Here is a 12143-nt window from a genome sequence, read left to right as displayed (position 1 = left end):
TTGAAGAAAGAAGAATAAGAAGTAATTTAATTCTGATATTCAAGTTTATGCGTGGATTTAATGAAATAAATTTTCACTTATTATTCAATCTTCCTTCGTCGTCAAAGTATATTATGCGTGGTCATAATCGAGGACTTGCGCAGCAAAGAGTACTCAATTGCATGCCAAGAGAGAAATTCTTCATGAACCGTGTTGTGTTGCTGCGGACTAACCTGCCGCAAATAGTGAATGACGCGATTTCCGCCAATATTTTTAAAAATCGACTAGATAAACATTTAAATTAGTTAAAAGAGAATTTTTAAACGATAACTGGAAATAAACTCTCTCCACATATGTTTCCAGTATTCTATTATGTTCTTAAAGTATGGTACTTGTGTCGCAGATGTGCACAAGTACCTTGAGACTGTTAGTATAGAGGTATCTGATGCAGTACATCTTTGTTGGTAATTTAAACATTCATAATTTTTCAAAAGTCTATAAATTTATTACGAATTGTTGTAAATATTTTAAATTATTGACCGCTAAAATAAACTAAACTAAATTTAAAAAAAAGAAAATTAGGCAGCGTTTGTAGTCTTGTGTTACATACTCACCCAACCTTTAGTATTTTAATGACATTTTCTATATTCTACATTTTTTAAACCGTGTTGTGCTTTAAAAATACCTGACACATACAGAACTAAATGAGCACAGACGAGATGTTTACTCGTAACACAACTATTTTTTCAAAGTTTGTGTTTGTTGGCCTAATGTAAAAACAAATAAAGATTTATGTAAGTACATAATCTTCATTATATTATTTAAATGTTTATACCAGAATCGGCAACCTGCTGCTCGCAAGCAGGTTGCCGACCCTTGTATAAACATTTGATGCTAAAATTTCAATGTTATAATGCGACTCTCCAGCTTCATGCACAAATAATATTATAATATTGAAAAACAAGATGTTAGTAGCTTTTTAAAAACTAGAAAATTTTTATAAATTACAAACTTTGGGTCTTCCGTTCTAAAAGATTGCTAACCCCTTGTTTATACAAATTATAAAATGCATTATTTTGTTATGCTAGACTCTATTAGAATTAGCTTGCTTTCAATGTGGAATTGGGTTAGGTCTAAAGTTTAAGTAAGGAGGATTGGCATGTTCACGTTTTAGGACTCTGCACTGTACATAAATTATAATAAAAATATTATGATAAATATTTAACATTATCTAAGAGTAGGTGTGTTGATGGCCACGTTGGTTACTACCGTTATCCCAAATTGCCAAATTAATCATGTAAAAACAATATGGTAGTGTCACAGTTATTGGCATGACTCAATTATTGGCAATTTTCATTTTTTTCAAAAAATTATATAGTTATTTCTAGTTGAAAAGTAAAAAATTATCACCGTATAAACAGAGTAACCTATCGTCTACTGTTTGAGTAAAAAAATTTTGCTGGTTGTCAATTTTTTTATAAAAATTTTTATTTATGTAAGAAAAAAACGCAATAATTTGCCGAAAACGTTAACCTCGATACGGTTTTTATTTCTGAAGAAGACGAGAACATTTTATTGATTCCATAGTTTATTAATTAAAATCAGAAGTTCAAAATGGCACCAAAGGTAATACGGAATATTATCTAAAAGTCAAGAAAATAATTTTTGTTTTACAATAAAAACTTCTTGTGTTATTCTTTTTTTAAATTTGGGTGCCAATAATTGTGACAACAACTCAAGTATTGGCATAATAATGGATATGTTCATAACTCTTAAAATACGATATTTTTTAGGTTTTTGTTGCACCGTATATTTTTAATATTGGTATTAATTACATTTAAGTCATTACTAACAGTAATTCTGTGAGTTACTTTGAGTTCTATAATTTCTTTTTCAGTCTAAAATACTAAAATCAAGCGAGTCTAAGAGACAAGTTAAAAGAAAGCAGTATGATAATAGTAGCATGCAGAGAGCGATAGACTCAGTTAAAAAATCAGATATGTCTATCAAATCAGCTGCCAAAATGTATAATGTTCCTCGCAGTACTTTAAAAACAAAACTATCTGGCTTAAGTAGCTTTATGTGTAGGCCGGGACCAGCACCTACATTGCCACTGTACATAGAAGAAGCATGTGAAAAATATCTTATTGAAATGGCAAGAAGAGGATTTCCTTTAAAAATAAATGACTTATTAATAATAATTTCAGAAATATTACATAAAAGTTCACATCCTGCTATATTTAAAAATGGAATCCTTTCAAGAACTTGGGCATACAGATATCTAAACAGGCACCCTGACTTGAAGTCAAAAACATCTTTAGGTAGGTCCAGTGTCACCAAAGAGTCCTTTTTGGCATGGTATAGCAACTTTAAAAAGTTCATTGAAGATAAGGAATTAAGTCATTTGATTAAGTCACCAGAACGTATTTTTAATTTAGACGAAACGGCTTTTTATCTAAACTCAAACAGAGGTAAAAAAAAAACAACCTGTAAATAAACGAAAGAAACGTCTAGTATATGCTTTATCTACACAAGAGCATAGAGAAACGCTGACAAATAAAGTCAATGGATCCATAGAAGATGAAAATTGGATTTGTTATGTGTGCAAGGTAAATTATGAAGAGGAAATAATAGCAAGGTTGTGGTTGAACTGTGATTCGTGTAATCGTGCTGTGCACTTAAACTGTATATCTGAAGAGCACAAAAAGCTGACAAATATAAAAAAGCTTATTAAAAAACAGAACTTTCCTTTTGTGTGCCAAGAGTGCAATTAAATAAATATACAATTTTATTTCTTTAAATTCTCTTCAATTTCGTGGTTTTTGTTGATAAATTACAACATTTATTATATATATATGTATTCAATATACTATAACTATAATATGTAATAAACTTGTAGTTATTTTACAAACAAAAAACAAAATTTAAAAACTAAAAAAAAATTGATCATTAGGTTCTCTAGATCTGGATTCAAATTGATGCCAATAATTGAGTCAAAGTGCCAATAACTTGGGACAACGAATCAACTTACTTATAATGTGAATATATACTAGATTTTTTGCGCAAATGAAAAATTAAATGCGTCAGGTCATTTACAAGGTATTTATCTAATATTGTGCCGAATTTGAAAAAGTTTTATTCACTGGTACGATTTATGTACAGAAAATATTATCAAAAATAGCGTTAAGGTGCCAATAACTGTGACACTACCATATATATATATATATATATATATATATATATATATATATATATATATATATATATATATATATATATATATATATATTTGTTTATAAATTTAATCCGCCATTCGTAAAAGGGTAAAAAACGGCTTCACTTTTCACATCTAGTTTAAATATATCATTGATTTGCTGTTATTAAATTTGATAAAATTTATTGTAGAGATAGAAAAAAAAAAACGCGCGAAGTTTTATTAAGCGAAGCGTTATTTCAACGATTTTAAATAATGACTAACTTTACAATAGATTTTGAAAAAATTCACTTAAATATTTTCAATTCAGCAAACGATTTACTTAATGATATTTCTGGCGCTGATTGCATTTTTTTAACGAAAACAATTTTAGTTCATCCTTTTTTGAAATAAAAACTTTTAAAAGTGAACTAAAAACCTTAAAAAGTAATTTTACTGTAATACACATTAACATAAGAAATATAAATCACAACACGGATAAGCTAAAACATTTTCTTATCGAATGCGAATATTTATTCAGTACGATATGCCTAACAGAAACGTGGTGTTCAGACGAATCATGCAGAACAAATCCAAGTTTAAAAATTACTAATTACAAATTATTATCATCTGAAAAAAAAACTAACAAAAGGGAGGTGGAATTATAACTTAGGAATGATCAAGTTACCAAAATAAGAGATGACCTTTCGATCTCAGATGCCGATAGTGAGGTTTTTACAGTTAAAATAACTAGCAACAAATCAAAAAACATACTGGTCTCCACATGTTACCGGAATCACCTGAAGGTGATTTAAGTTTTACAATAATTTAAAACAAATTTTTATTAAAAACAACAATGAGCAAAAAAAAAAAATTATGTATTGGAGACATAAACATAGATTGTTTACAATAGGATAAACATGCCAATACTAAACTTTTTTTGGCGAAATGGTTCAACATTACATCTTCCCAATTATTAACAAACCAACTCGAGTAACTCCAACTTCAATCACTGCAATAGACAATACATTAATTAATTCAATCTTTGATACTTCTCTAAAGGTAGAAATAATAAAGACAGATATATCTGATCAGTTTCCTATTTTCTTCTCCTTGTCACAAGATACAAAGTCTAATAATAGCTGTAACAGGGTTCCCACTCCTCCTTAAGGTGGCTTCACAGAAAATAAAAGGTGTAAAATCAAAAAAACAAAAAAATTGAAAAATATGATTTTTGAGAATTTTAACAATGCTGAAAATGATGGTATAATTATTTTTTAATAATTTTAATTTTTTAAGCAACTATTTTGCATTTTGCAGGTATGATATAAAGTAACTTCCTTAGCAACGCCTATAACAACGGAAAAAAGCAGTTTGAAAACTTTTGTTTAACCACTGTTTTGGTATGTTTTTGTGTTTTGCAATAATAAAAGATTTAGTTTAGAGGCTAACTATGTTCAGTTTTAAAAATAAAACCGTTTTACTTATTGAAATTGCATCATTTCACGATCACTTGATTATTTACTTCTTGTGACAAAACCATTATACTAACACAGGTTGTGTTGATACAATGTTTACTTGAAATATTTTTTTACGTTAATAACTTAAATATATAATGGGTAATTATAAGAATGCTTCAAGATATAAGAAAAGAAAATTTAGTGGTAATAAGCACACCAAATGTATTAAAGATACGAATGTAACTGGTAACTTGTCTGAAAATGTTTCCTGTATCAGTTCTAAAAAGTTAAAGTTTGATGTCGAAGATACAAATAATGCCAACACAAATGATTATTTTCTTCTTGTTAATTTTATTTTTATCAAACAGTTATTTTATTCGATTAGTGCATGTCCTGATTGTAAAAGTAAAGTTAACATCACAGATGATTATTCTAGCAGAATGGGTTTCTCCCATAAATTTATTTTAACATGTACAAATCAATGCTCAATGTTCTTTTACATACAGTAATTTTACTTCAAACATGGTTAAAAATGATAAATAAGGTAGAAACATGTTTGATGTTAACCTGAAAATGGTAATTGGATTCCGTGAAATTGGAAGAGGATACAAACCAATGGTTAATTTTTCACAACTTATGATCATGTCATGTTTAACTGTAAATGTTTTAGACAATATAAGTAAAACCGTTAAATAAGCATACAAAGTTGCTTCAGAACAATCAATGAATGAGGCTGCTCTTAATGCTAAGCAAGAGTCAAAAGAAAAACTTAATACTGGAGAAGCTCTTGTCCTAGTTGCTATTGATTGTTCTTGGCAAATATGAGGCCACTCTTCATTTAATGGCGTTGTAACAGCCATGTGGAGGAAAATGTTTAGATACACAAATACTGAGTAAATATTGTAGAGGTTCTCAAATTTTGGAAAATAATAAAGGCTCTACAGCTTTTAAAACATGGAAAGCAAAGCACAAATGTAGTCTAAATCATACTAGGTCCTCAGGAACCATGGAGAGTGCTGGTGCAGTTGATATATTCTCTTGTTCTCTCTTGCAATATGGTTTAATTTACAAATACTATCAAGGAGATAGTGATTCTTCTTCTTTTAATGATGTTGTTGCAAGCAAGCCATATGATGTTTTTAGTATTACACCTGAAAAATTAGAATGTGTTGGACATGTTCAAAAAAGAATAGGTTCACGTTTGAGAAGTCAACGCAAAGTGTCATATGACAATTAAAAATTGTCTGGAAAAGGGAGATTAATTGAAGCAAGTGTAAATACATTACAGAATGCTTTTAGTATTTCTATCAGGCAAATAGCTACAAAACAAAATTTAACTGATGAACAGAAAGTGTATCAAATGAAAAAAAACATAAAAGCTGTTTTGCATCATTACACAGATTTTGAAGACAAATCACATTGACATATTCTTTGCCCAATTGGTCCAGATAGCTGGTGCAAGTGGAAAAAAAGTAAAAATGCAGATGCAGATGAAAACTATTCTCCAAAATTAAACTTGCCTGAATGGATTTATGAAATTATCAAGAAAGCTTTGATGAATTGAGTAACGACAGTTTTTTGAAAAAATGTTTTTATGGGCAAACTCAAAATTGTAATGAAGGACTAAATAATATCATCTGGTCCCGATGTCCTAAAATGTTTATGTAAAGACAGATGTTCTTGAAATGGGAGTAAACTCAGCAGTTCTTTCTTTTAATGAAGGTTCATCTGGTATTTATCGTGTATTTAAACATTTAAATCTAGACTTTAGAAAAAATACGATAACCAGTTCAGTAAAAAAAGACCACAAAAAAAAGCGGTTACAGAATATAATGAAAAAAGGAGAAGCAAAAAAAAAAAAAAAAGAAGAAAAGAGTTGAAAGGAATTAGGAAAGGTTGGATTGATAAAGATCAAGAACAATTATCAAAAAATAGATACAAAAAGGGATGTTTCTAAAAAAATTTTTAATTATTTGCCTTATATCTAAAAATGAAGATTTTAACATAATTCATAAACTCAAAACACGATATCTCAACATTAAAAAATGCTTAAACCTTCTAATTTTCCCTAATTGTCCAATACATATATATGTTGAGAATGAACTAGAATCTTGATAAGTAAATGAATATTTATCGATTGCTAAGACTTTAAAGAAATATTTTTGTTTTTATAGATTGATCTTAGTCACAAAATCCCTAATAGTCACAAAAAAAATTATTTAAAAGTATGTCAACCTGGGTCCCAAAAGAAGTGTATTTTCATAGAGATTTTAGAAAACATAAATTGTTGACTGTGTTATACTTTTAATAAAGAAGAAAATATAGTTCTTTGATAGTTTGCAAACCTATATTTTTTTGTTTTATATATATATATATATATATATATATATATATATATATATATATATATATATATATATATATATATATATATAGTAATTTATTAATTTATAATAATTTCTCCGTTTATATTTAATATTTATTGAAAAAAAATAAGATTTTGTTTTTAATGTAATTGTTTTCTCCTTAATTCACCATACTTTTTCATTCAAAAAATTGTTGTTCACAATCAAATCTCAATAAATATTAGGAAAATATCTCCTTAAAATCCTTACTTTTAGCCTCAGTTTTATAGTGGGAACCCTGTGTAAAATTAAAGCTTATGAAAAAAAAATCAACAAATTTGCTATTCAACAATTTAAAGACTCACTGTCAGCAGAAGAGTGGGATAAGGTATACCATAAATGCAATCTTGGGCACACTTACTCTGCTTATATCAACTTTCAAAAAATTTTCCTAAAAAACTATAATATGCACTTTCCAATTAAAGTAAAATTAATAAAATAAAAATACTTAAAATGTCCATGGATCACCAAAGGTATTAAAAAATCCTAAAAAAAAAACAAAAACTTTATATTAAATACTTAAAAAATAGAAATGAGGCAAACCTAAATGTTTACAAACAGTATAAAAACTTGTTTGAAAAAATTCATAAAAATGCAAAGAAAAACTATTACTCAAATAAAATAAAAAACACAAATATGATATAAAGAAAACTTGGTATATCATGAAAGAAATAATTGGGATAAAAACCTGCAATATAAATAGTTTACCTGCTCAAATTGTCGTAGATAATAAAGAGTATGACAATAATAATGCAATTTCAAAAAAATTTAAAAATTGACGAACTTGAAAATGAAATAAACTCTCTCAAAACATACAAGTCTCCAGGTATAGATGACATTTGCAGTATTATTGTCGTTAATGTCTTTTCGAAGATACGCAAACCTAATTTCAAAATATTTAAACCATCAATTAAAACCGAAATAAATTAGGATTAAAACAAGATAAATTAAAAGTAGCTAAAATTGTACCTATTTTTAAAACTGGTGAAACATTTCAAATAAACAATTACAGATTGATCTAAATACTTCTAACCTTTTCTAAAATACTTAAACGAATAATCTACAATAGATTATATGAATACCTAATTCAAAACAAATTCTTAAATAAAAAAACAATTCGGCTTTCAAGCACAACACTCAACAGAACATGCAATTTTAGATTTAGTTAATAGCTTAAGTGATTCTTTTAAGAAAAAGCAATTTGTATTAATAACTTTTATAGACCTACCCAAAGCATTTGACACAATTAATCATGATATCTTACAAAAAAAAAAAAAAGGAAAAAAATGGAATAAAAAATACTAGCCTAGATTGGTATAAAAGTTATCTGTGCAACAGACAACAATGTGTTATTTCGAACGATAATAAATATTCAAATTTACTAAAAATAAAATGCAAAGTTCCTCAAGGTTCCGTTCTTGGTCCTTTTTATTTTTACTTTATGTTAACAATCTTCCACAATCACTAAAAAAACTTGATACAATAATGTTTGCTGATGAAACAAATTTATTTTATTCATCGTCATCAATTGAAAATCTTTTTGAATCTGTGAACGATGACCTTGAGAGTCTAAACATTTGGTTTAAAGTAAATAAATTATCTTTAAATACAGAAAAAACAAAACACATCTTGTTTCATTGCAACCAGTAAAAAAACATTTAACCATGCTAACATTACTAAAAATTGATAACATAAACATCGAAAGAACTGTTAAATTTCTAGGCATAATTATTGACAAAACGATTTCTTGGAAATTCCATTTGAAAATATTAAATACAAAAATATCAAATAGTATCGGCATACTTTTCAAAGTCAAACCTATACTTTCCCAGGAGAATCTAAAAATTCTCGATTTTTCTTAGATTTTTCTTACAAAATTATCTAACATATGCTAACATTGCCTGGGGAAGTACAAATAAATCTAAATAAGTTCTCTATATACACCAAAAACACGCATCAAGATTTATAATAAAAATAAATTCACTCGTGCGGATCCTTTACTTAAAAACTTGAATGCTTTAAATATCTATCAAATTAACATCTACCAAAATATTTTATTTATGTTCAAATATAAGCTCGGACTTGCCCCTCTCAACTTACTAATAACTTCGGACTTGCCCCTTACTCATCTTACTAATAACTTTTTTCAAAACAACGTCAGCTGATATATCACACAAGAAACAGGAAACTTCACATCGCTTATTCAAAAAATAAAATTTTTGAGACTTTCAATTGTATACCGGTGCCTCTATTTTCAATTGTATACTGGTGCCTTTATAAAACAAAATAATATCTCAAAATATAGAATTTACTGAATTTTGAAAAAACTAAAAGATCTCATAATTAACAAAACCAATTTTATCGATATGTATTAAATATAAAAGTACAATTAATAAAATACAATTAAATGAGAACAATTTAAACTTTAAAAAAAAAATTAAAAAAAAATTAAAAATTAAATAAATATGGTTAGGAATCGTCCCTAAATTACGCAACGCCAAAATATTTTAATAATAGAAGTAGGAGATTTTAAGATTTTCATTTAACTTAGTTTCCTATTTTGATTATTTAAGTTGAAACATCTGGTATAGTATGTAAACTTATCCTTATAAATTTCTTTAAATTAAATTACAATATTTACGTCTTATTATTTTATTTTGATTATTTATTTAATTAAGACTCGCCGAGGAAAAACTTTTGATTATTTTTTGTTTATTGTGAAATTTTGCGTTACGTAATTTATGGATGATCTCTTTGCAATAAACATAGTATAATATTACTGAACAGTAGACTTTAAAAAGTTCATGTGTGTTTTATAATTTTACTCTTTAAATTTTAAGTTTATTTTATATTTTAAAGGTTCTCGATGAAAAGACTTTTCTTAGTCTTCTGCGAGTTTCCTTACAACTACATAGTACTATTATAATATATTAATATATATTTTCAACGATTAAGACGAGCAAGTCCCTATTAGCCCTGTCGTGCGACGGATTTGCGTATATTTTTTAAATGCATGGATTAATAACCAGCAATTTATATAAACCACGAATTTTTTAATTTATTATTTTTACTCGATGTCAAACGTAAAACAGCATTGTTAAGGTGGTTCATACCCCTATTTTGGGTCAAAAATCATAAATTTTTTAGATTTTTTCTATCCAAAATTTTATAATAAATTTAAATCCGTTATTGGAATTATTGAAAGTATTGAATATGTCAACTAAAATTCATTTTTTATGCAACCCTATAAAAATCACGCCCTTAGCAATACCGTAGCAACGACTCCTTGATATTAAAATAAATTCCATTACAAACTTGAAAACTTGCATTAGAGTAAAAACTTTTCAAAAAACACAAAAAAACACAAATCTGCACCCTACATCACCAAATTTTTTGAAACTTGGCACAAATGTTTAGAGATATATATTAGCTTTTTATAAGGTACTTGTAGTAATGCTACAGTTCTGAAATTTTGTACCAAAAGAGTTTAAAACCTGTTTAATCCAAAAAATATAGGTTTTTATCTGTCAAAAGAAAACAATGTACTTTATTTTACCATCCATAAAATACACTCAATAATGCCGATACAAAAGGGCATTGACAATTATAGCTATAAAAAAAGTCTGACTGATAGAAAACAAATTTAATTTTGATTTTCTTAAAGATAAGATGAACATCTACTTTTCGAACCAATTTTATTTTGGCCTTACATTTACTTAAGGAATTATTGATGATTGATGTGGACACAAAACTTTGTGATATTTATTAAACCAGACACTCAATCCCAACCTTTTACCAATCAATCAAATCAGAAATTAACAGTTTAGTTACTTTTTTTATTTATTTATTTTCATGTTATTTAAAATTGTAAAAGATATAAAAAAATATAAAAAAGAAATACTCAATTTTAGTGATTTTATACATGCTTTACATTCACATTATTTACAAGTTGTACACATAAGCATAAGGTCTAAGTATGGATAAGACATAATAATCTCTATTTCCTTAGGAAAACAATTTTTTTAAAGTTGTCTTTGGCTAAATGTAGCAAAGCCCTGTTTTTGTTATTGGTACTTCAACTTTGCAAATGATGTGGACATCTGGAATCCAGCATTGGCTATCTATTGGTGGCCATTTAAACAACCGTGCAGGACCATTCGGACACATAAATTTTACAAGCACGTCTTTTTCTTTCAGATTAATATCTTCAATGACTCCTATCCACCACTTTTGTTCATAGGAAACACAGGTAAAATCACCTGGTACTAGGTTTACAGTTGTTATCTGGACATTTCCAAAGTCATGAATTAAAGCAAATTCTTCATCAACACTGCATAGCTTTGTGCCTACCTAGCAAAATAATAACATATGCATTTATTCATTTTTGTTAAACATGTTTTATTAAATGCATTGAAAGGAACTTGCGAGCCCAAAATAAAATATAAATATTTTTGACAATGATCTGCTCAAATCAAAAATCTATTTGATCAACAAAAGTTATGCATGTTTTTTAAAAGATAGTAAAAGGTATATTAAACATATATTTTTTACCTTTTGATGGCCAAGTGGTACAAATTGATGGTAACTACGTGTTCCAGGTATTGTTGTTGCAGTATCCAATCGTTCTTTAAGAGTGTTTCTCACCAAAAATAAATCTTCTGATGAGATATATATGAAATGTACACCTTCAATGTTTTCATGGCAATATTTATACATTGCTTGTGGAGAATATAATTACCCATATCTCTTTGCAAGCTTGCTAGTGTTGCTAAACGTTTGACTGTACCACCTATCCCATCACAAGGTTGTTTACCGTGGCTAGTTGCAAAAAAGTTCCATTTAGCAGAAAATCCAAAATCTTCAAGATGGAAACAAAGATTTAAAATATTTTTGCAATTCTTATATTGACCTGCACACCCATCAGAAAAGTATTCAATATTTTTTATTTGAGGCAGATTTGTTTTTATATCATTGCTAACAACATCAATAATTTTATATACCATGTTCACATCATGGATCATATCATCCAAAATAATACAATAAGATTTGTGTATGAGAATACCTTCTTTTTTGAAATAAATAATCACAGGATGAAGTGTACATTGT

At 27.5% G+C, this 12143-nt stretch overlaps 1 protein-coding gene and 1 long non-coding RNA gene across 3 annotated transcripts; both read right to left on the bottom strand.

Annotated features, from left to right (window-relative positions):
* Positions 1–4031: 4031 nt before the first annotated feature.
* LOC136078113 (uncharacterized) lies at positions 4032–9329 on the bottom strand. 2 transcript variants are annotated; one of them, XR_010637524.1, is made up of 4 exons: positions 8007–9329; positions 7746–7920; positions 7343–7523; positions 4032–4184 (listed from the first exon to the last, which is right to left on the bottom strand). It is a non-coding gene; the product is annotated as an uncharacterized LOC136078113 (long non-coding RNA). The 2 variants fall into 2 exon arrangements; XR_010637525.1 differs by having other exon boundaries at positions 7822–7920.
* Positions 9330–11075: 1746 nt separating this feature from the next.
* Positions 11076–11759, bottom strand: LOC136078638 (uncharacterized). The gene is made up of 2 exons (XM_065794421.1): positions 11589–11759; positions 11076–11387 (listed from the first exon to the last, which is right to left on the bottom strand). Exons 1-2 carry the CDS (start codon positions 11751–11753, stop codon positions 11076–11078), a joined length of 477 nt encoding a protein of 158 aa, XP_065650493.1. The 5' UTR covers positions 11754–11759.
* Positions 11760–12143: the final 384 nt, after the last annotated feature.

The sequence above is a fragment of the Hydra vulgaris genome, chromosome 03, assembly GCF_038396675.1.
Source record: "Hydra vulgaris chromosome 03, alternate assembly HydraT2T_AEP".
Classification (NCBI taxonomy): domain Eukaryota; kingdom Metazoa; phylum Cnidaria; class Hydrozoa; order Anthoathecata; family Hydridae; genus Hydra; species Hydra vulgaris.
This window is presented reverse-complemented; position numbering and strand designations above follow the sequence as displayed.

Coding starts and splice junctions, on each gene's coding strand:
- LOC136078638 (XM_065794421.1), bottom strand. CDS start 11,753: ATGTATAAATATTGCCATGAAAACATTGAAGGTGTACATTTCATATAT. Junction 11,388..11,588: donor TACCACTTGGCCATCAAAAG/GTAAAAAATATA, acceptor TTATTTTGCTAG/GTAGGCACAAAGCTATGCAG.